Genomic DNA, 26,340 nt, shown 5'->3' with positions numbered 1-26,340 from the left:
TGTTTAGTAGATAATGGAAGCATTAGATCTTATGAGTATGTAATCATATTTCAGGACAAACTACCGTTTAAGAATGTTTGTATCGATCTTACCAAGTTATTGTAATATAGAAAAATAAGTAGTCGTTTCTAGAATGTTACTTTTGCTTTGGTCTAATTTTATATATCCGAGAGACTAACACTACTTATACTTTTACGCTAAATAGTAAAAGATCCAAAAACAAAACTTTTAAGAATAGTATACCACTTTCAATTTCCTTACCCAATACCCAATTCTTATCTTCAAGCAAGCTGAAGACCTTTAACCTCGACTAAGCTAATCAAAAGATACTTTAACTTTTGGATAATACTTTCTTAAAGTTGTATGCAGGTACTATCGAACAAACTGAATCATGACCCACCATGTGCTCATTTTCTAAAACACGTCTATATACGCGAAGGTCGAAATTGGCTTGAACCTACGTTTCCTTGGTAATGAACTTGTTATCTGTCATTCTGCGACAAATCTTTGTGCGCCAATACAATAATGCTTTGTTATCGTTTTCAACAGGCTCCGTGGCGTAGTGGGTTGATGTTACGACTGCCACGCGTAAGGAGTGGGTTCGATATCCACTCAGGGCATGGTTTATTCGGCCATTATGGAAAATAATGTAACTATAAAAATTAAATAATATAGGGTAACCAGCATAGTTATTACCCGGTTAAGGAATTGATACACAATTTTGGTCAATAGTATCTTTATTTAGTAAAACATTGACATAAACTCTATTATAAACGCAACTTAAATATTATTTCTAAGAGAACATCAGTCCTTTGTTTCAACTTAACTTTATACTAATTCAATATAAAACACTTAAAAACCAGAAATACTAGCGAATACTGTTAATTCAAATGTGTTATCCTTAACAAAATATTGCAACAAACTTTTACTTTTTCTTTTCGAACTACACACTTGTCGCACAAACGTCGGACATGAGTTCTATAAATTAAAAATGTTACCAATATTCTAAAAGTGACACATATCGCAATTAATTTGAACTGGTTACTTTAGAAATTAAAATAAACGTAATATTCCTTAACATTGGCAATCACTGTATGATGGGCAATGACTATAATGGTTACCCTAATCGTTTCACAGATTTCTAAATGACGTGCTATTTGATATTTGACACAAATAGGTTTTTTCGTAGTGAAAAGAGTTTACATTCTACATTCAAATTAAGAGTGATTTATCGAAAACGTATCTACGCCCTGTAATAACAAAGGTCAAAGTTGTATGTAGTCGTAGATACATCACAACACAGTTGTATGCATGTTTAAAATGTCCTAAGTGCAACTTTGACGATAGAGACGAAATTCTTACTGTTTTGACGGTGTCAAGCGAATTATCGGCAAAATGGGTCATGAATCAGTTGGTTCGATAGTACTTACTTTCTAGTAGTAGTGAACGGCGTCCTCCCGTTCCTCTGGGCTCTTCGTGGCGCGTTGGGGTCTTCTGGCGGGTCCAGCTCCAGGTATCTGAGGAACAGGTGCTCGTCAGCCTCGCGCTGGAGAGCAGCCGCCACTGCCTGCGCCTGGCTCGCTGTTGTGGATGCTGGGCCGTTGGTTGACACTCCTAAGAAATAAGATAAATGGTAGATATAATTAAAGAAAAGTAAAAGACTGGTTGGAGGTTATTAACCTTTCGTCTAGGATGGTAAAATTCCTATATGCAATGTGGAACAAAGTAGGTACTGAGTTATTATTGAGCAGGAGGCGAAAAAGGTCTAAGTCGTATTTTCGGTACTTTAGTGATTTTTAAGACTTACCTTTATCATTATGGTTTTCTTTAGTGCCATCGTTAGTGCTAGTTTCAATGTTGTCGGTAGCCATCTTGCGTGTATCCCCTTCAGTCACGCTGTCCTTAACGAATCTGTCATTGGCGAGCGCTTGCGTCGCGTTCTGGCCGCGTCCAGAGCCTTGTTGCAGAAAATAAGTGCCGGATATGTCGCAGTTAATTGCATCTTTCAGTGGGAACGAGACACATCCTAAAAACTCGCTCCGCCTGTAACAATGAACACAGTCTTATGAAAACACGAAAAAAATGAACATTCCCTACCTATAAATCCTGAAAGTATCCTCTATTGAAACGTTAGCAGCCTACGCTAAAATTGTTTGATTCTTAAATATCTTTTTTTTTAAACCATGTCGAATCTTTGTGATACCGCCAATTTCAAAGTTGCCATTCCTAAATATAAATTTTTGAAGTACAATACATTTGACAGTATACTTATGAAACTCTAATATAAACGCCAATTCTCTTTATATTCATCTATTACATTACGCCTTTTCCTATTAATAATGGTAAGATGTAAATTTAAGTAGCGGAGTGACATCATTATTTCTAATAACGACAATCTGGGTTCGGCTTGCATGAGCAAAAAGCGACCCGCATTCTAACTTCGCTCCATATCTCACCAATTTCGGATACCGTACAAAATTAAGTTTGTATCTATTGAAATAAGTTTAGCTGTACAATAAAATAGAAAACTATATACAAAGTAGAATGGGGTATAAAGGTACAAAAATACTTGGATAGTAATAGAAAAAAGTAAAGGTTCACGTTAACGATTACTATTAATAAAATATGAAGCAGACGGCGTAGGTTCTGTAATATGCATGACTCATCAGCGTGGCCTTAACGCAGCGTGACTTGGAGTCCTGTGCCCTACATACGTAATGTGTTACATAACACCGATGTGGTTTGGGATTATAGTCCGCTTCAGTAGTTTACTCAAAGCTCATCTATTCACTTTGTTCCTTACTTCCATTTAAGTCCTGGTTTAAGTACTCAAATTCTCGTGTTTCATTGTGTTTTAGAGGCGGTCATAAACAGTTGCGCTCACCGGTCGGTAAATGATCTGTGGGTTAAGAAACCCTTGGCGCGGTCATTCCATAGATGGGTGACCGCATAGTGGTATTTGAACTGGGCGTCTTCGTGCTTCGGAGGGCACGTAAAAAGTTGGTCCCGGTTGTTATCTACTACGATAACAGTCGTTAAGCCATGTCAAAGGCCTTCGGGCGGCTTGAACAACTTTGACACTAGGTTGACCACTAACCATACGATAGATAGATTGTGTTTTAGTAATTACTTAATATTTTCTCCATCCGTAAGCGTGTGATTGTTCTTTATTTATATTCCTTCAGTACTATGTACTTTTCTTTTTCCATTGTTATCGTCTTCAGCACGAATGCTCCCATTTCAGCTATCATATTTCAATCGGTGCTTACAAACAGCTGTGCAGTTACGTGCACTGCTACAGAAATAACTTCGCGTGCTATTAGCATGCACGTAAGGGGAAAGTTCTGGCGACCTTGTAGGATCATCTGATAAATTGTTCCCAACCAGAGTGGCCTCAAGTGGCTTGACTTTCTTTAGCTTTGTTAGAGTACTCGGTTTGAGGGTTCGTATCGTTGGATACGGTTTTATCTGTTTTATTTCTCGCTTGGGGTTTATTTTTATTTACAAACGTGTTGTCTGTTGTCTACTTTTAGATTATTCACAATATGTTTTGATCTATTAGGTCGGGTAAAAAGTCTTTTCCATTATAGTATGTATGAACTTGTAAAAAAACTCTTTGGCTTCAAGAATCACAAATGAGTACACGGTTCATTAGGTTTCCTTCAGTGAGCTCGTTCTCTACACAAAAATCGATCGTTTTTGAGTAGAGAACAGATTTTATTTATCAAGGCTACCCGAAAAACCTTATTTTTGTTATTGGAAATATGTATTGGAAATAAAGTAATCACATATATTACATCAGTTTTCATAGGAACCACAAATATAGTAATACAAGTTAACATCACATTTCGTGGAAACGTACTCCATTGGTTATTAGCGATCAATTTCGAAATTGCTCTACGAGGCAGGAGTTTGTTTCCGCCTAATCACTCCGCCGAGACGGCTTCCCGTATATGTTCAATACTCCATATTGAAACTTTGCTTTCATATTTATGGAGTGAGTATAACCGGTCGTTATCGTTATAGAATATTAGGTTTTGTTGATTACGTCAATTTGTGCATCGAACAATATTACCAGTGGTACTATATTTATTGTATCTCTCTATTATTTTACTAGGTTTTAGCTTGTAGTAGCTGCTGGTAGATAAACAACTTTTAGGTCAAGCAACCATTGGTGTAGATAAACTTAATATTGATAACCATTTGATATTCATTGTTAGAGTGGTAGGGAAAAGAGTTTTTGGGATGTTAAGACTTAAGAAAGTTATAGGGAACGACAAATTCGTTTTCTTATCTTAATAATTTCGTCAATGTTGATTTTATTTTGTTTAAGGTTCACACACCGTGGGTGTTTTAAGTGAAAGTATAATCAATAAATTACTGTCGACCATATTTCCTGTTTTTCATTACATTTTCGTGATATAAAGTATCACTAATTACAGCGTTTACTTCTTGGTCTACAAATTTTGCCGTCGGTAAAACTGTACCACCCACCAATGGCAACTTCCTGGGCTAAATCGATTGGAACTTAATTACTTGGACGGTAAATTGATCCAATTATAAAGAGGAGATTCGAACGGCAGACTAGTGGGATTGGAAAACGAAATGATTACGCGTTTTTAATTGAAGGGACTAACAGTATTTATTAGTGGAAAGTTGAATATTTTCTAAATTGATATTGCATCTTTGCACGTAAATTGTTTTGGAGTAATGGCATTCTCTCAGATTACCACAATAACGGGTTCAAATTCCGGTAGTAAATAAAGGTTGAATATCATACTCATCTCACCTTTATTTAGTTTAAACCTATATAGGTAAAATCAATTATCTTAAATCGTTACATTTTAAACGATTTAATAAGTTTAATCACCGTATAGGTATTGATGTAAATTGAAAACGTGAAGCTCAGTTCACGGTGACCCTTTGATCTCCATTAATCCTTTGATGTCCATATTTTCAGTTATACAGATAATTTCATTATGAATGTAAAGGATGAACTGAATGCCAGAAGGGTGAGTGACATGGGTGAAATATGAATGACAATGAAAGTGGGAGAATTTGGGTTTCAAATAAGACGACCGCACTTTCAGACGAAACGGCCTGGAAATATATTACAATAAGGACCCTTCATAATATTATTCTGTCGTTTCCGACAATATTCATAAATGAGTTCATTATTTTCCTTATTATTTATTCTCGAGTTCAATAACACTGCTTATCAATCGATTTTTCGTTTAAATGCATATGTCTAGACATGTTATCGTTGAATTTTTTATTTGGAGGACGAACTAACATTCACTTGCATAAATAATATTGTTTGTAGTGTCATTGCCTTGGTTATATTACTGTACAACATCTACGCACGAGTCTTCGAGCATAGGAATTATAGCGCTTATTAGGAATCTTCATACATTTAACATTTCTTCTTTTATTTTTTTTCTTATCTACAACCACATCTTCAAAATCTTCAGTTAAAACATCTTCATCACATTCACGTCATTTCTTTTCCATTCATTACATACATTTACGCACAACACATATCTATGGGGTTCGTGCAGGGTCTTCCCCTAATCACATAAGCCTCTAAGCATGCAAGGGGCTGTTCCATAAAGCCTTTCTCTTCGTCCTGTGCAATACATTGGAGTGCATCCATGCGTACTAGAGTGACGGGGACACCAAAACTTACGGGGTCAGCTGTCACTCCTCTAATATAGGGCTCGTGGTCGGTTCCGTCATTCGGTCCATGATATCGGCGGGTAGGCTGTTTTTCCTGGTTCTGAGTTCAGGGGGGTCCCATTCTGGGAGACTGTTCTTTCGGCAGAGCTGCATGTGACGGTGCGCGTGTTGGTGTGAGCAGTGCTGGCGAGGAGGCGGATCCTCGCGGCGGGTTTGGCTCAGGCCAGCGACCGTTTGGGATACGAATGACATCTTTTTTGTATTGGGTACTGCAAAATATATGATTTTATAGTTTACGCACGAGATTTTTGGATTGAGGAACTAAAATTTTGTAGACGTTGTATGTCCTATCGTATTTTATTTTAGAATTTATACCCGATTAGGAAATAACGTAAAATAAGTAAGTAGGCCGCGTGTAATTTAGACTGATCAATAATGACTAATTAATGACCACGTAAGGTTTCTGCAGGTGTGAAAGAATTTTAACGACATAAGACCCAATCAAGGCCACACCTTTAGGCACTAAAGCCGATAAGTTTTATAATTTTGTGCGCATTGAAGTAAATAATAAAAACAAGAGTAAAAAAAACTATCACGCGAGCGTTTGCAGGTTTCTGGAATGGTCAAGTTGAGAGTATAATTTGTGAAAAGTGCAAAGTACTATTCTTTGAAGGTCACAGATACATCGGTCTTCAATAGTATTATAGGATTAATGTAACATGTTCACGTTTTCTAGGCGTGGAAATTGTGACGTAACTATTTCCATTTTCCATGCAAAGAACACAGAATAACTCTACAGTGTAGTAACGCTATTAGTTAAAATTGGACTTTGAACTTTTACAAACCAACTATGGCAAGAATGTACCGAACTCATGTACGATAAGGAAAAGGCGAACGACCTTCGTAAGGGCAGTTTCACCTAGCAACAGTCCCAAAATACGTCACAACTTTGCGAAAATAAATGTAAACTTAAATCCTCATTTGCCGTGTCCTGAAACTGCCCTTTGTCTTCAGCCGAAGGTTGAAAGGGAAAACGGAACAAATCGACGGTTATCACGCGAGCCTCGAACACCCGACCCCTAATGAATTGGCAATTTATACAAATTACTCTATTTCTACTGTTTTTTGTACCCGCAGTTTTGTGGCGGAGTATTTCAAGCTAGTGCCTTGTTTTTAAAAAAACAATAGTGCTATAGAAAACAGATTTGCAAATTCTAATATTTTGCTGTCACACTTTTAGTCACCCCAAATATTTGATAAACCAATCATATTATGGCTTTTTATAACTAATACTACTCTAGAAATCTACGTTAAAATCAATACTATACTGATAGAGGCAACTTCAAAATTTCACCTACAAAATACATACATATTTCCCATCGTCCATGGTTATACCACCTTTATCCTCAAACGCTTTCAGAACTAAACTGGAGCGGAGAAACTCCATATCTTTATAGCTCATACATCATACAATATCTACTTGTATGCATAAAAGGATGTTTTGCTAAGGAAGCTGGCTGGCTGCCAAGTTGGAAGGTTGGTTGGTTCGTGACGCCATGGCGTGTTACTTTCGATGGAGGAATAGGGGTTAAGGCGATTAGTGGGCAGTGTTCTGTGGGCGTGGTGCGAGACATTCAGGCTTCTGGTGTTTACACAGATTTTAGAAGGTTTGAGAATATTTTGAATAGTGATTTTGATGATAGAAGACAGGTAAGTGATAATTGTGGGCAACAAAGTAAAGATTTGTTGCCGAACTTAATTATGCTTTGAATTATGATGATGTATTTTATGCAAGAAAGAAGACAGTGATAGAAACCTATAAGAATGTTTCTGTGTATGAAAAGAAAAAGAAGAAAGAGAGATGACTATTGAAGACACTGGTGACTAAAGACTCAAAAGAGACTAATGATGACACGTCACTAATTAACAAGTCATGTTACAGTAATTGTTGTAGCAACACTATAATCATCCATCTCAAACTTATCGGTAAGTTAAAGCGAGAAGCAAACAATCCCACTAAAAACTACTCAGCAATCCAAATCTACCTTTAAATACTCATCAAACAAGTAAGTTTGCCGTCTAACTAGAAGTTAACGAGTTCGAAAACCATTAACCTTTGACTCTCAGTTAACTGAAAGTGTAACGAGCGAAATGCCGTAACGCGGCGGTTATGACACGGCCTGCTGTATACTGTATAGTATTAATGGAACAGGGAGAGGCTCAATACAAAGTTTTTAGTTTATGTCTAATGGAATGGTAATAGGTCAGTGTGGTGGATCGATTTTGAGGTTATGTGAAATTGCTAATGAAGATTTTTTGGCTGACATTTTGAAACGTTAAAATAAATCGTATGTATAATGGTTATCGTGTGACAGTATATGGTGAATATCAAAACAATTCTAAATGTCTATGATGTATGAAACTGTATGGATTAATGACAGACCCTTGCAATGGCATGTTTAAATTTCATCAAGAATTGAGAACTAGTTAGTAAGACTTGGATGAAGTTACATTGGTAAATTTCATCCACGAAATATGGCATATCGTCACACACACGTACGAAAGCAGGACAAGTTGAATGGATGGTTTAAAATCAATTAAAAGCCGAGTGATTACATTACGTAGCCTGCCACAGTACATGCCATCATAATACTACATACAATAATTAAATTACCCAAAAGCTTTTAAACCAACAAGCCAATATGCTGCAGAACGAACCGCAAAAAGGTATTAAACTTGTTACCCTTATTAATCCCTTTCATCCCCTAAAACGGTGATCCTAAAGCAGTCCAATCAAACGGAGAAGAGGGCTATAAAGTGAGTGGCAAACAAACATACATAAAAATAATTTGCTGGCGGAACGGCGCAAACAGGCAGAGGAAAATGTGACCAACTCACTCCCCTGTTTGCTCTCTAGAGGGGGAATAGGGCTGCCAGGGTGGTGGATGGACTTTTTTGAATATTTGTGATTTGATTTGAGATTGTATCAGTCTTTGCTGTGAATATTTGGTTGATGTGTTTCTAAATTCTGATGTTAGTAATAAAGGTTTAATTCTTAATCGATATCATCTATATTGAAATATTCTTGCTTCAGTTAGATGCACGCAGAATGTTATTCGTATTTAATATGAAATGGATTACTGTGTCGTTTTGTAAAATCACAATTAGATTCTTTATAAAACTGTTCACATAGACTTTCTAGCAATGCGCTATATTTAGAGAGAAACCCCATTCAAAATGATACAATATTTTACATAAAATAAATAAACAAACCCATCAGACGAACAAGTTTCAACATTAAACAAAACTTGGCTAATTATTCCGACTCCATTGTTCACATTTTATTGTCCTCGCGTCCCAGTGTACGCGGTCTCAGACCAAAGAACCGTAACTTTGCGCCGTTTACGGTTTTGTCAATGAACGGTATTACGGTAAATATGATTAAACACGCACCCTTACTTTTCATGTTTGGGATTTAAAGGATTTTGAAAATTGGAACGGTAAACTTTTGTGATAAATTTTGGCTAAAAACATTTCGATATTATGTCTATAATATATTTTGTTTTGGTTATTTCTGCAATATAAAAATATAAGAGTTCCTTTATATGTTTGTTGCTTTATTATAGGTATCTACGTTAATATTATAAAATTATAAAGTTCTCAACAAATCTACATAAATATTCCTTAACGAATAGCGAAAGTATTATCAAAAGAATGTGTATTATGAGTATTGATTTCTATTACGTTTGTCCCATTTTCGATAAAAGAAGAAAAACATTATCTTTCGCGTGACAGCCCTGCCTCTGCAGCGTCAACACGAGTCTGCCGAACCCCTTTAGCAGGCTTAGCATTAGTGTAAAAGTTGGACGCTCAAAAAGTTCCCTGATGGCTTATACAGGGTGCAGTTTATGTTGCCTATGTTTTATGTAAGGGAAGGTTTTAACGAATAGCAAATTAATTCATCCCTTTTTACCGTTCGGTTTTAATGGACACAGAATTAATTGATCTACCCAGCTTTTATTGGATTTTCCAGTGTCTAGTTTTGTTTGGACGTTCAGTCTTTCATTGAACGCGTTCGTTCAATTAATTGGGACGATGAATTTATGTGTTAGTTATTCATCCGGGTGAATCAGTGAATGTGATAATCCATTATCGATATTATATTTATTGCGATAAGTAAGCGCTTTAAAACGCAGTATTGTGTGGTTTTTGAGTACATCTAGCGGTAGTTTATCTATTTAATTTCGTTTTTTTTATATGAGTTTCAACGCTATTGAATAGATAAACTACCGCTAAATGTACTCAGAAACCGGTGGTTTGCGTAGTCCAATATTCTACGTGTTTTGTTGATATCATTTATAGAAACTGAACGACTAATTATAGTTTAACTCTTTGCTGTCCCAATGCCAGGTACTGTTATAAGGCAGAGCATATTGCGCTGCTCAAGCGCGAATAGTGAACGTTACCCTTCTATTTAAATTTAACAAAAACGACTAATTAGTCTTGTTTAAATAAACACAACAGATTTTAAATTATCGCTGAATGGACAAATACTCAAAAGATATATCGTTTTATAACCAATAGGCCCCCGTTCTGCTAACTAGACAACACAAAGTTTACGATGTCCTAAACCATCGCCATAACAGCGAGAGGTCGTAGATTTACTGATCGTTTACGACGGAGGATAGGACAGTTGGTGTTTATGGCACACATAACGCCCCCGTGAGACTACTGCCACAGTTTCACACTTATTGATAAGTAGAGGTGCTTAGCTTGTTGTATATTTGATCAAGATACTTGGTAAATTTTGAGAGCGTCTAAATAAAGTGTGGTCGTGAGACTATTTCATAACTGGCATGTATGACAAGATACATGGATGAGAATAAAGTAAAAGAAGTTTGGATCACAGCAAAGGGTGGTGTTTTGGTCTCTGAGAGAAAGGCCTGTAATTATGTAAGTACGTATATAAATGATTAATAATAGGAAGTTGAACGTGTAATTTCCACTACTATTTTTGACTACACATGAATTAAAGCCGTATTAAAGTTAAAGCAATCTAAATTTAACCATTTAGAAAGGGTGGAGATAGACATAAATCGCTTTCCCAGCTGTTAGGAAACTATAAGGCAGTGACGACCTAATAAAAGGAACAAAGAAGATAGCTCGTCTAAACTACACCAAGAAAAATACGTACAGTGTAATAAATAATTCAGCTGCTGAGAGTTCTACAAAGATATGTCGAGCGTATAAACTTATCAATCGATGTTACAAAGTCGATACGGCTGAATCCCGAAAGAGCAGTATTTTGTAGCTTAGTCACTCCCGCGTGTCCTTCGTTCGGCCCCAACTATAAACATCTTAGAAGTAGGTGAATCTAGAGCTCCTTATAAATTCTACTGTCCAGTATATTGTACTGTAACCTTTCAGCAAGAATTCTAGAAATAGAGTGACTATAATCTCTCGATTTAATGTTATGTACCGTAAGTAATTTCTATTCATTTGTATTAACTACGTACAATACTTTATACAGAACGGATTCACCCTTCATTGCACAAAAATAAATGTATGACAAATAGTTAAAGTATTAGTTGGTAGCAAAATCGCGCGGAATTAAGCCTGCAAGGTGCGTCGCAAAGTAAAAACGTTAAAAGAAAAATCATCCAGTCGGATGACTTCTTCCCACTATCGACTAACGACTGACTGTATAAAAACCCGTCGGCAATAGTACCGATTGTAGAAAATCTACCTTCGAATGCCCTAACAACTAGTCTAACGTTCCAATATCATTATCCCTTAGAGGTCAGATGGCAATCGTAAGAAACGGATCAGCACTACAGTCCCTACTTGGAAATAATAAGGGAAGGAACGTAAAAGGTTAAAAAGGGCATCTTATTCCTGGCAAAAGTCCATATGTGTGTTTTAAAACACATTCAGATAGTGTTGCCAAATGGAGTGCGTAGTGTGGTGGCTATAGAATCTGATGGGATTTGAGTCTAATGGAGTGTTTATTATGTCAATATTATTTGTGGTTTTTGAATGCGTACTTTCTGCAGATGAACATTTTGGGAAAAATGTTAAAGTCTGTGCTAGAAAATTTTTATAGTTAATTTAGCTATTTGGGTGCCAGTTCCGCCAGTTCAAATGTGCGATTTTGGGAGTTTGAGAATGCAAAAGACAGCTTCTATTTCGACACGTATTAATTGCAACTTATTTCAACATACATATGTATATTTCCAATCAAAACGGGTAAAACTATTCGCACTGTATACAAAATTGAAAACATAAATAAAAAATACATGAACCTACGCTTGGACACTTCAAAAGGTAGCAAGAACACTATCCTACTTACACAGACTTTCCAAAGCCGGGACGTGTCAAGTACAGGTGGAAAACGTTTCCTAGTAATACACTGAAGGCTGAACAAAAGGCGAGCTCTCACGGTGAAGCCTGTAGGTCAATATTGACGGGCGGGAAATTGCAGTCGCCTACAATACCCTTGAAAAATAGTTGGTAAAACAATATTGATTGAAGTGTACCTTGCGATTTATGTGCAGATGCGGCTGCTATATGTAATATCACTTCGAAGTTATTGCATATGAAAGTTTGTATATCAATATTTATAAAGGTTCTGAATGTCTATGTGATGGCTAAATCAATGGAATACAACGGTCTCAGTGTGACTTTAGTGTCGGGCATTGGGTTAATAGACTTGTGTTCTGGAACTTTCACAAATTGGTAAGAGATTTGAAACGTATATTTAAATGGGTAAAGGGTGTGTGTACTAGTTTCGAATTTTATACTCTTATCAGTAATGAGACTCTCATCTAGTGATCTGAATCGAACATTTGGATATTACTAAAGTCACATTGCACAGAAGCAAAGGCGAGGCAATGCACTGTAATCAGTACAATCCAATTTTGAGACTAAACACCTTCATACAAACTAACAAATTAAACGAACATAAAATTTTCGCTTCCGCCACGCCTTCGCTCCGCTATTATAAGCTCTAACTTACAATGAATTACAAGCTATATTATCGAACTACTACACAAGAGGTCTGTTCCCTCCTTTATTAGAGTTATTAATCAGAAGTTTCCAATTAAGCCGCCTGTTTTATCGTGATAGGTCATTATTGGTGTTCAATGTAAAAGGTTTTTTCTAAGTTTGACCTTTACTGTATATGGATGTGTAGGTGACCTTTTTAAATATGTAAGATGGTAAAAATAAGTTAATTTAGTAAGTTAAAGATATTTTTTCGTTAGTTTAATGGTATAGTAATTACTTTAAGTTGTTATATCTGTTTTGTTACGTCCGTTGCTTGAAAAAGTTAGGGACTATTTATTCTTACGGATAAGTGCCCAAAAGTGAATCGGATAGATGTGTGATGTTGATTGAAAATGAACTCTACCGTACCGCGATTCTCTACAGTCGCTCTATGGAGTTTCGAGAGTTTGGCGTTTGAATTATACTGCAAAAAATAATTCCCTCGGTGCTCGTTAGAGCGCTGTTAAGATTTTCATACAAAAGTTCTCGATAGCCAGCCGGTTGCCGGTAGCCAATAGAAGTTAATAATCGTGTTACTGATTAACTAATACTTGACTTAAAAAAATTACATTATAATATTTAGATGTTAATGTAATGCTAGACGTAGGTCTTTAAATGTACCTATATTTTCCTTTTTTTTTATAACAGGTGTCGTTTTAGATAAATAATATAGACGGCAGCCTCAAGTTTTCACTCAAGAGAGACTATAAATGCAATTTTACTTCAACAATAGTTGTAATAAAATATGATCGGCTATTAAATCTTACTGTTATAACAGTTTTTATATTAGTCTTGTGCATATGACTTGCTATATGTTTGAGGTCAGCAGAACAGTAGGTGAAGTGCGAGTTGCATTTCTTTGATGTGTAAACTGTATTGTTAGTTAGTTAGCTATTGCCATTATTGTGAGTTCTTGAGTTTGATTACCGGTTTGGCTAATTAACACAGATTGCCAGTGTGGTTATTGATATATTTTTTTTGTATTTCTTTATTCTAGTTTTCAATTGGTATACGATCTAAGCGTTATGCTATTAATTTCAGAGCTAGCTAGTATTCTAAATATCATGAAGACAAGATTATTAAACAATTTTTCTTGAAAACTATTTACATTTTTTTAATTAATCCCTGCATTATACAAAACGTTTCGAGATCGACTCAAGATAAAATTTGTAGTACGCTATTAAATTTAATTCTCAAGTTTAACCTTAGCCTTAGTTAAACCTCAAACAAATTCCTCCTAAGAATACAACCTGAACTATCGAACTGAAAACCTCCCCACACAAAAGCTCGAACATCCTATAGTCTACATAATTATCTACACACACATATATACACACGGCCCCCGTTTTAAGGTCACATTAGCGCCGGGTCATCGCTTATGAGTTAACCTCATATAACTTTCACTTTAAACACTGTCAACCACAGTGCCCTGAATTTATCCCCATTTTCCGATGCTATTTGCGTATCATTTCATTATAAATTGGTTATTGATATTTCGTATATTTATTCATTTTCATAAGAGTCAATATTTGACCTAAATGAATAATTGATTTGATTTTGGTTTTGAACCAGATATTTCGTACGGATTTAACAAATTTTAATATCGAATTTCCTCTTTCGCCACGCCTTCGCTTCAGTAATATAAGCTCTAACCTCTAATTATAGGCTATATCACCGAATTACTAGAAAAGAGGTACGTTAGAGTAGTAGAGTTATACGTTTTCCGATGTTATTTTCGTATAATTTTATTATAAATTGGTTATTGATATTTCGTATGTTTATTAATAGGAATGTAAAGGGAATCTATTTTGGAAGCTGTTTAGTTAAACTTTGAATTGATTTAATCAATTGTTGGTATAGAAAGTTTGAACAGTGTAGCCTTTTCCGGTAAAGGTATTTTCATTGATTACTTTTGAAAGAGGTAAATCTATTTTCAATATATTCAATTTAGATAATTGAAAGGTATAATATTATTAAATTGTTCGACGTGAAGTAATTCAATATAGACGACAATGTTTAAAAATTATACGCATATACGTATCATTATTATTTACCTATTTAGCCAGATGTTTAAGATTGAATCATCTAGCATAAGTGAACGCTCGTTCAGGGCTCAAGAGTCCAATACGAGAATAAAACACATTGATAATATTTAAATAACAATTTGAATAGAAACTATTCATTTAGTGTTCATATAATTGTTATTAGAAGACTATTAGATATAGGTAGTTTTTACCCAGGTAACTGGGTTGTCATTGACTTTCCAAGAACATGTCTAAAAATATAGGTTAAAATTCTATACGAGAAATTCGTAGTCAAAAACATCAAGCTAAAAAAATAACATTGCATAACTTTCGCTGTCAAGTGTTAACTTCAAGTAGAAACTAATTGCGTCACCGTTCGTTATCCTTGCATAACCCGGGAGTCGACGCTGTGATCCATCATTACAGCTCACTGGCGCGATGCCAAGAGTGGTCAGGATTAGTGGGCGCGGCTCCGGAGAGCTTTCAAACAGTTTTATTAAGTAACAGTTATTTTACTGGGGTGTTTGTTAAGGAATTCATGTTGAAATGAGTTGTGAATTGTTTTTTGAAATAATAATGTGCAATAATGTTACGGTTTATCTTCTTCTTATATTAGAAATGAGTCGCCGAATGTGTTGCTAAGCGCAAAACTCGAGAATGGCTCAACCGATTCGCTTATTGTTTTGTTAAAATTCCTTAATGTAAGGGAAAGGTTTTTATAAAGGCGGAAAACAGGCGATTACCATTTTTGACCATTAATTAAGTAATACAATGTTTAAATACGATATTGAAAACTTAAGTGGCAGTTACCAAATATCGTGATTTTAGTGTTTATAGTGAAAATCGACCACCATATCTAGCCAACCTCTTGGTAAACACAAAAAAGTAGGAAATCACAAAAACATAAATTTGAAAAGACTGCTTTAGTGCCCTACTTGAATCCGCCTATATATTTTTCAGGTAATACAAACCACAGATAAACATAGGCCGTAGAGCCTTCAAGCATGAATAAGAGATAGGTAACCGTATGTATTACACATTTATTTCATAGATTTCCCCGGAGAACACCCATATGTACTGCAGACTGGCCATTTTTTACCACTTTACTTATGTATGGGAAACAATAAAATGGTTTTAGGCACACTAGGTAAAGAATAACACATTGTTTTTATGTTTGAACGTAAAAAGCAAACGGGTTGCTAGCTCAGCCTAAAGTTTGCGATGTAAGATGGTTACAACAAATTGAAAATAGGAGTCATTGTTTCGAAACCTAAATGGAATTACATGATATTATTATTTGAATATGGGTAATTTGTGCCTACCATTTGTACATTTGTTAAAAATATATAAAATTGTGCGGCAGCTTACTTTCTAAAAACTGTTATACAAATATTTGCAACAGTGTGGAAGGAGAATTTCGAGTGACACAGATAGTCTTTTTAAAGTGTCCTGATTATTAGTTATTCCCTTTGAAAATACTAGTTTAAGTGCCACAAAATAGGTTAGAAGCACATCGTCTGACCTTTGAGGTTGGGAAAAACTAAAAGTTTTCAAGAGCGTTTAAAGCAATGACATTTAGAGCTGTGGGGGTCACAAACAATTGAAGGCCTTGCGGGTAGAAGAACTTTGACATTAGCACTAACCACTAGAAAGAAAGAGGCTGTTTTTTTAGTAGGATATACACAAAAGCCTCTTTTGATAGGGAATCTAGATTCCTGTGAGTAAATGAGAACGGATACAAAATCTTTGAGATTCTTTTCTAGACTATTGTACATATATAATATCATGCCAGTGTAATCGATGGTGTAGGAAGAGGTGTATGGAAAAACACCTGCGTTTCGTCATTTACAATGTAATGTACATTTTGTTTTTACTGTCGATTCTCTTATTATTCCCGGTTCTAGTTTAAATCATGGTTAACTTAAAAATACTCTGTCCTTTACACGAAAGTAAAATAGGGAAAAATCATTATCAAAATTCATTTCGACTAACATACCCGATAGTAGGACCACGAAATCCAGATAAAAAAGCAAGCATGAGCGGAAAATTACTGAGGAATCTTGTAAAGAAGAAAAATAATGAAATATCTTCTCACACGCGTGCATATTGTCTCAAAATCCGTGAACTTATTCAAAGAATTCAAGCATGCAGAGATCACACATTCTCTTAACAAGCGACGCGAGTGCTAATTAATTTACCCTTCATCTCATAAATTACATATAACATGATTTCATCTCACCCCGTATCAGGGAGAGAATTCCCTCTTTACTAAATAATGCAGTAATTTAAACATGACTTCGTTTCGTGTGAATTATTCAAAAATTGCTGTTTCAAGGTAAAAGGGAAAGTCCCTTATTATACTGTTATTGGTTTCCCCGTTTATGCCGAAAACAGTTTTCAGGCTTCATATGAGATGTACGAAGCAACAAAGGTGCAGTTTTTGGTATTCAGTTCCCGGGATATGAGATAGTTACTAAATATAAAGACTGTTACTATGATAGTATGGGATTCGGTGTTCTTTATGTTTTCTATTACACAGTTTTGGGTACAATATTGGGGCAATAACGCCTGTGTATATGAGGTTATATTTTCTATAACTAAGAATGAGGAAATTGGCAGTCACAGTCATGCCGTGTTTACTTTCTCTGCGTAAATGTGAGGGTAGTTTTATAGGTGGAATGCAACTCTTATGTGTTGTTTTAAATAATCTAGACTTAAGTGTCGAATAGCGACTAGTTTTTGTAAGCGAAAAGAGACGTTAGCAAATTGATTCCAACTATTTCTGTGTTGTCTTTATAAAATTATAGTAATTATCAAATATTTAAGTCTCCAGAAAGATCTTCAGAAGCCTCTAAAGCTTTGGCACAACATCGTGAACTGCAAACACGGGAAATAATTATACTTCTCTAAGGATTCAGTTCTAGAAGCATGACTCATTGTTTATAAACTAGTATATTAACATAACAATCTGATTTATAGTATAGTTGGATATAAATAATAGGCGGTGTTGTGTGTTTGAACACAATAAAAGCCGATAACACTCAAGTAGGGCATGACTTACAAGATCTTAGTATCACGAAAGGTTATTATTAGGTTAAATACTAAGAAGCTGATTGAAAATGTATGTAAACGCTTCAGTTGAATTAAAACATCATTATTTTGGTGCAATTACGGGCCGAACAATGATAGCAATCCTGACAATACATATGTCCGCGTCTATGTGTCTGTTTTCCAAAATCTTTTGATCGGATTTTCACACAGTTTTCATCAATAAACAGAGCGATCTCAGGTAGGTTTCAGTGTAGAATTTGCTAAGATTCTATACTGAAACCTACCTGAAAAGTAATTTTTTAAATGGGCGAAGCCGGAGTGGGCCGCACGTAAAGTACCTCTATATACCACCTTTTTAAGCCCGAAAGGTTTGTAAAAGAACCGGGTTCCCAAAGATAAAGCAATGCTAGGGTTACTAACTAAAGACCTCATGACACCTTTTTCGTAAATGTGTGTACGTAAGCAATTTCAAAAAAAGGTTGCTAACACTAATATATCAACACAACAAATCTCACAAATATTTGTTGCAGTTGAGAAGAAAAACCGACACAAAATTAGCAGCTAGACTCAAGAACTAGTAGTAAATACTGTCTTTAAAAGCTTTTAATCCCCTATAAATTACTTAAACAGTATATCAATGTACTTCGGTCCCTAGTAGAGAGCTTAACAGCTTATTTAGATTTGTAACTGGGAAAGGCATTAGTGTTATTGCTTCTGTATTACAAATAGTTGTAAGTGGCTTTAGCGTCGGTTGACTTAAGCCTTTATGGAATTAGTGAGAAGGAGTATGTTGAGATTTTGAGACGAAGAGCTGAAGAATGAGTTCTGTGGGGAAGACATGATTATGTACAATAGTGGACAGAAAGGGGCCTATGATGATGGTGGTTTATCTTGAATAGAAATGTATTTCTTTCTGTTAGTTCTTTGAGTAAGTAGTAAAGTAGAAAGTAAGAGGGGTGAGTTAGTAACTTTAAAAGTTCTAGGCCTAAGTAACAAGGGATTGGTTCTTTAAAAGGCTGGATAGATTGACCCAGAAAGGAGGAGGGGGTGATTTGGTTACCTTAAAAGTTCTAGGATAAAAAAACAAGGTATATGATTTTTTAAAGGGCCAGATAGGCCTTTGAAGACAGGAGTAATTTATTTTATAAACTTGCATGAATGGGAAAAAAATAGTTAATTTTAAGATGTATTTTTTAACCTTTAATTTCGGTATAAGTTACGTCACTATAGTATTTATGTTAAGAAACGGTTTTAAATTACCTATGAGACTTTGTAGACGCCATAGCAATATGACATTAGGACAGATTATAAAAGCTTTTAGCTTGCCCATATATGTAGTTATTAGTTCATTGGATACCTATTTAAATGATAACTTTTGATGCTTCAGATTACCAGTGGTATATTACTTCATATAAATTGTTACCATGATTGTGTTATATTTATTAGGTAGCCGCAGGCACTAAATATTTGTTACAATTTCCAGAGGTTTTTATTACCGTAAAAGGACACAAAACGATACAAAAAATAATAGCTTTCCGTATCTCATGCAATTTCCTTTGAAACAAAGCGTTCTTAAGGAAAAGTCAGAAGGAAAATAAAAAGATCATTAATTGTGTTGCGGGTTAGTTAAAAAAAGTAACAAGATAGTTACAAAAAGGCTAAGCCGATGATGGGTTTAAAAATAGGGGTGTGACTAGGATACTATGTTAGTGTGTTATCCTTGCCAGCCTAGTAACCTGTAGTCCCGACAAAAGAGGTTGCACAACGGCACGCGTTCCCAGGGTACAAGAAAGTTGTCTATGCCTAGTTATAATTGTCTATGGTAATGTATGTATCTATTGTACGTAGGTAAAGAGCACACTTGTTGTAGAAGCGTTTTTTTTTAGTTTGAGGTTTTTAAAGCCAATTATGTATTTTTTATAAAATTTTTAGAAAATGATATTTTGGTAAAATAATGTTATGTAGGTTTTTTATTTTATGTAGATGAAAATATGGTGGTTAATAATAAATAAAGATCAATTTTGAAAATTGGTTCTAATTGAAAGAAAAAAGTAAAAACGTCAGTTAGCAACGTAGTATTCGCACGAAAAAACTAACACTTGTTACTGTACAACAGAAAAAAAAAACTAAAAAAATGTCGTCTACGAACCTTACCCTTTACAACTCAATCCTTTTTATTAAAAAAAAGAGCACACAATCACAACACAGCACGGCACTTTAAAAATCTATGCGTATATGGATGAACGCGGCAAAAACGGGACTTGTGTCCTCGCTGAGACGGCCACAGAACTGGCCGGGTTTGCGTCGAGCGCCAATCGATCGAGCTGCGCAGGTCTACTGAACCCCTCGCTTCTACACCCCCAATATCTTATGTATGAAACTGGAATATACAGGGAAAAGTGAATAAAACACTACGGCACGCCACGCTATGTTTGCATTTTTATTTACCTAGAAAATACAGGTTATAACTTAAGTGTGATTATTCCCGACGCTTCCATTTTCATGTTTTGAGAACTTGCTGCTTTTGCTCGAATTGATAAGACAATAAATATTTTTGATGACTCCTATTTTTCACATCCACCCTCCTATTCCAGAAACCTACTTTACATAAAACTATTTCGCCCAATGTCGTCTCAATATTGCTAACTTGTCTATCGCTGTATAAAATTTTAATGGCCGGTTAGTGTCATTTCGAAGTTCTCTAGAATCGAGCCTTCAATAATAAGTTTTAATAACCAGTGTCATGTCTTTAGCTAAGTTAAATTAAGTTACAGTTCGTTTACAGGTAATTACTAACTCAGGTAGCTATGAATCTTGAAGCAGCAAAGTTGTCCTTTGGTAAAAAGCACTTTGATATCTTCGTCTATTCTTCGTAAATTTACAGCTGTCCGCAGCAGTAAATTTTATGACGAGATTAAGAGATTATTAATATTATTTTGGGTAATATACCCGTGCACGTTTTTAATTTGGAATGCTATCTAAAATGAACGCTAGGTCTGTTTGACAAGATATATGGTTGTGAATAATGCAAGGGAAGTTTGTAAGAATCGTACCAAGTGGATTTTTCTGGTCTCTGCCTACCATTTGGGAAAAAGGTGTGATTCTACGTGTGTATATAATCATTCATAATATTATATTCTTCAGTATCTGATCTACAAGAGTGTGACTGGAGTCATATGGGTATTTTCGTTTAATTTCTAATTTCAACCAGACAAAACACTACACTAACATCCAAAGCAGTAGACGAAAAAGGAACAAATCCCAACATGTGAATAAAGTAAAACCATAAAGCCCATCGGAGCACGTTTACCGTCGGAAGCTCCACACAAATAATATAGAAGTAACATTAAAATGTAAAGCCCACTAAGCCGAACAACAGAGCATATTACAAAGAAACATTGTAACTCACAACGCAATCATGCAACAACTTTACACCGCACGTTTCGAACTGATATCATATTCTGTGAATTATACAGTACCGTACGCGTTTCCAACCTGAATTTCTGAAGGTAATAAAATGAGAATAAATGAGTTGTTAGTGAAATTTTTAGGGGCTTTGTAGGTGGTTAATTTTTAAGTTGAGTGAGATTTGAATTGAATCAGAGTTTTAACCGATATATTATACATATCTGAAGAGTGAAATTTAATAATGTAAAAAATTACGTAGATACCTAGATTACTACAGGCAAGAAAAAAAATCCATGGAAATGTTATGTGTTATCATTAACTTGTTTGTGTATACCTTGTACATAAATAAAATAACAAAGCTCTATATATAGCTAGCTAAGTAAGCATTTGTATTACATACACCTAACAGACACACACTAGCACTCGCGTGGTTGAGAAATTTCCAGAAACCTTTCTGACTGACCTGAATTTATAATATAATTATTTCTTTAAAAAAATATAATTTTATAGAATATCCGTTTTCCATTAAATAACAGTGTATTGTTTATTTAATAATAGATAGAATAATTAATCTGTTTTAGTGGCGCCATAATCCTGGCTTAATGGTGGATTACCTCTTACCGTTGAGGAGACGTTCAAATTGATAGGCTTGTTTTGATTAGAATTTTATTTTAGTTTTATGGAAGTACCATGTCTATGTTTTTATACTTATAGCTCGCTGTTTTAGAGGTTAAAACAGAGATGCATCACTTCATTAAATACCTTTACGTAAATATTGTCGCTTTTGAGGCCATTGCCTAGTAGTGAGACACCACATAGGGCTATAAAATAGTTTGATAACTTACGTATGGTCTTTTGATACCAAAGTATACAAAGCTTAAAAAAACTATTTCCGCTTACTAGATGAACTTTATATTCACGATCATAACGGACATTCGTGTCATGATTGTCTTTGACTTGTTAAAAATCTATGAATTTCAGTATTATATGGAATTTGATCGAAACGTCGGCTAAAAAATAAAAAAGTATCATAATACGAATAATTATTAAATAATAATTAAAGCACAGAAACACACGATATACTCGTATGTACGTTACATGTTCCCTTGTCTAAAAGGTTGATAAAAACGTATCCTCTTAATGAATGATGAGATTCGTTTTCAGTTGCCCATTTTCCTTATTGATATTCATCTCGTTTCCTTGATGGTGTAGCAAAACAAAACAGTATATCGTCATACGCGATACGTCTTACACAATTCGCCTCTGCATTACTTTCTTTTCTCGAATCAATCATTTGGAAACCGTTGTTTTGAAGGAATCGCGCTGATCTGATTTTTATATAAAATTTGTTGAGAGTCGTTAGTGGTAGAAAATCGCTTAAATCAAGATTAGCATTGCTATAGGTTGTTGTACACTAGAATTTATCAAGTTGTCTATGGGGAAAGGCTTATAAATAGTTAAGTATAGAAAATATACACACTATAGAAAATGTGGGTGGCACTGCGTATGGCGTTAAGTTATACGTTATTTTATGGCGTTAGACCGTCATGTCATGGTTGCAAATAACAGCAATTACCATTTTTCTTATCTTGATTGTTTTACCTTATGGTTAATATGCTTGTAAATATTATTACTTTAGTATAATTACGGACCATTTTATTATTACCAGATAACTCAGTTAAAGAGTTAGTTAAGACGTTTTAGCAGATAATGTATACAACTAAAAATATTAAGCAATATTCCTTAAATATGGTTTCTGTACAATAGAAAATTCGGCGGTAAATTAACCTTGTTAAAACCGATGATAAAGCGTATTAAATAAATAACTTACCGGTATTTCTTATCTCGGTGCCATACAGAGATGTGCAGCATCTGATGGTCGTAGATAGCTGTAGGGAGTGGTAGTTTCAAGTGCCTCTGGAACTCCGGCTCGCGCTTGCCGTAGAGGACTGAAGTACGCTGGAAAATGGACCTCTGAGGGGGAAGGGACTGGCTTTCTGATACACCGCTGATGACAACCTGGGAACAGAAAATACATATAACATTAAACTAGTGCATTCAACTCATAATATTTGCTTTGTTAATATATCAAAATACTCATAAAATAGTAATAAAACTCTTTGAGTAATAAAACTGATAAAATAGTATTTTAAGAAATGAGTAAATTTAAGTATCTATTAAGTAATGAGTCTGACCTTCGCATAAGCGTTGATGTCATCCGTTTTCCCTGTAGACCTTTGAAGATCGCGGCACCTTATAACTGCAAATTAAACACAACGATCAGAACACCACGCAAATGTGACTTCACTATAACATAAAAATAAATGAGGTCGATAGTCACCACTCACCGTGCACGTCAATGACGTCATTTCTCGTCATAATTTCCAAATCTATAGTCCCTTTGAGCGCTTGGAAACGCTCGCTGCTTCGCTCTAAACGATTACTAGCGACGCTCCTACGTTTTTCCTCGCTACTACTTATACTGTATTCCTCTGGAGAATACGTTAAACAACGCCTAATGGATTTATGCTCTATTACGGGAGTGAAAGCCTCAGTAGGTAATAAATCTTCATCTAATTTGCTTGTCTTGTGCGCTCGTTCCTCACTTAGTACTTTCCCTGGTCTTTTGAGATTGGGAACAGGTGTTATTGGACTTGGGATGCCGTGTTCCAATGTCAGGCCGAAGAGTTCTCTGGACCTTTTGTTGTGAGCGTTGTCGTAAGGCATCAAGCTGCTATGAGAAACATCAGATTTGATTGAAATATTCTGGTAATCATCCGATTCAGTTGGATGAGACAGTGGAGGGCTTAATGGCTCACATAAGGAAGTATTTGGCAGTTCAGTAGCAGGACTTGGAATTCCAATGTCAAGAGTTAAAATAGAAGTTTTAGGATCTTTCTGCTTCCATTGACTTTCGTTGCTAACAGTCGATTTCTTTCTACGAATGCATCGTTGACGCTTCAACCTAAGGCTAGCCCGTTCTTCAGCCATTGAGTACAGGTCAGGAGTGGATTCAGATGATACAGTTCCCAAGTTACTCTTGTTAACTGACATGTTCATAGACTGCGACCTGCTTAGCACGTTGAAACGTTTCTTAGAGCTGGCCTTTCGTTTCACATCAATAGCATTGTCGGGCGTCCTTACTTCTCTCTCATTGTAGCCGTCTCCATCATCTAGGATAAAACAGCCAATAGGAAGGTTCTTCAACAGTCTATCGTTCACTCGATGTATAGGCATTTTCTTCGTCGGTGTATTTTTCGGTGATACAGAATTTTCTCTAGACAAGTTCACGTATTTAGCTTCTTTGATCAAATTAGCTTTGTTCTCCGCTTGAGGATTGACGAATAAATCTTTCACTGTATCAAGAGAAGGTACTTCTTCCTCTATTCTTTTCTCTTCTTCACCAGGAACCTTGTTTAGAATCCTTCTTTTTGATTTGATGATTTTAGTACTCTTGATTATATCCTCAATCATCCGTTCAAGAGTCACGTCTCCCATTTGTGTGGTGGAAACAGTGGAACCTGTATCATTGTTGGTCGTGTCTTTACCCAAGATGAATTTATTTTCCATTTCAGTAGAACTTTCTTCATCTCTTAGAGGAATAGTAAAAGGGTTCTCTACTTTAGGAAAATAATCAGTCACGTCATTAGTAAAAGCAACTCTTTGAGACTTGCTATGTGTACTTATAGTACTGAATCTGAGAGCCGCTAGTTTTGTTGATAGAGGAGTGATAGAGACAGGTGAACAGCCCTCTCTTACTAGCGCATGAGCATCTTTCTTATCTACTGAAGGTGATTTGAACGAACTTTCAAAATCGTTAGTTTTCTTCCTCGTCCTTTTCAATGGTCGTATATTTGTCAGACCAATATCATTATTATTAAAATACAACGGATTATCCATGAAAATATGATGGCCAAATATAGGCAATGTTGTCTTTTCTACCGTACTATTAGGAATAATAGGTAAGGGCTTTTCTATACAGTTGATAACTAAATCTTCATCATATTCTATTTCGACTAATCCTTCGGTTGTAGTCTTTGTTGTACACACTGGGTTATTTACTTGCTTTCCTAAAGCAAAAGAGTTTCTACTGCTTGTAGTAGTAGCACTCAATCTATCAGAGAGTTCGTTCAAAGAGGGCTCAGATGTACTGTGACTTAGTTTAGGACTGAATGACTTTCTATCAATAGATTTGATCCGCCTCTCGGACTTGTAAACGCAACTATCTCTTCTAAAGACGTCGTTAGCGCTCGCCATTTCTAGTTTACGTTTCTTAGCTTCTCTTACTCTTCTACTGTAAGTTGGTGGTGTAGGAGGTAAGTCAGGAGGTATATCGTCTTTAGAACTATTTAGATAGTACTTTCTCCTTTCATAACTCTTAACTGGAGTACCAGTAGGTGTGATATTACTAACATCTTTAAGCGCAAGCCCTTCAGCTTTCTTAACAAATCCTTCTTTGAAGTAATTTGGTGTATTTCCTATGTAATTAACGTTTTCTTTATCTACAGCTTTTAAGTTTTTTCTAGCTGCTGTTGAGCCTAGAGATCTTCTTTGATATCTGCTAGGCTTCTTGCTCTTTTTAACTGTTTGAGCATCTAAAGACCTTCTTATTTTGTTGTTATTGTTATAAGGTCCATCAGGATAGTCGCAGTCTTCATTATCCAGCTCATTGGACCGGAGTTCCTGGTTCTTCTTCCCGTAAACTGCCCACTTAAGCATCTTGGCCCTGAAAATGAAAATAGAAACTAATTAAGTGAGTGTTTTTAAAATATTATAATCAAGTGAGTATGCTTTTAAAGTAAAGTTTTGTAGATATGAATACAATGATACATTTTCCGATCCATCTAATTGCGTGGGAAGCTATTAATAAAAGCGAGTAATGGCTTCCAGCAATTACAAGCATCGTTTGTCATCAACAGACAGATGTCAACGTCTCCTGTTCACACGCCGAATGAGGGATTATGTATTCGCATGTATAATGTATTGGCAAACATTGATGGATTCCATTCCGTTGTCTTGTCAGTAGGTATTACATTTCTTAGAAATTTCAACGAGTTTTTCTTATGAACATAAAACTATATGATAATATGATAGATGTGAATATGTATGGTAGTAATTTTCTTAAAAAATAATAAGG

At 35.4% G+C, this 26,340-nt stretch overlaps 1 protein-coding gene across 8 annotated transcripts in view; it reads right to left on the bottom strand.

Annotated features, from left to right (window-relative positions):
- The window catches only part of PsGEF (Protostome-specific GEF), a 66,663-nt gene that overhangs the window by 20,186 nt on the left and 20,137 nt on the right, over positions 1–26,340 (bottom strand). For all 8 annotated transcript variants that reach the window (XR_012960183.1, XM_076133084.1, XM_076133093.1 and 5 more), the window contains exons 2-6: positions 23,552–25,929; positions 23,399–23,463; positions 23,035–23,222; positions 1,808–2,043; positions 1,431–1,614 (exon numbers count right to left, since the gene is read on the bottom strand). Coding sequence is in view for 7 of the 8 variants with exons in the window: in XM_076133084.1 (XP_075989199.1) it covers positions 1,431–1,614; positions 1,808–2,043; positions 23,035–23,222; positions 23,399–23,463; positions 23,552–25,922 (3,044 nt within the window). In the remaining variant the exon portion in view is untranslated. The remainder of the gene's footprint in view (positions 1–1,430; positions 1,615–1,807; positions 2,044–23,034; positions 23,223–23,398; positions 23,464–23,551; positions 25,930–26,340) is intronic.

This window comes from Anticarsia gemmatalis, chromosome 2 (genome assembly GCF_050436995.1).
Source record: "Anticarsia gemmatalis isolate Benzon Research Colony breed Stoneville strain chromosome 2, ilAntGemm2 primary, whole genome shotgun sequence".
NCBI classification, from domain to species: Eukaryota; Metazoa; Arthropoda; class Insecta; order Lepidoptera; family Erebidae; genus Anticarsia; species Anticarsia gemmatalis.
The sequence above is the reverse complement of the archived record's forward strand: the minus strand, read 5'-3'. Positions and strand labels throughout refer to the sequence as shown.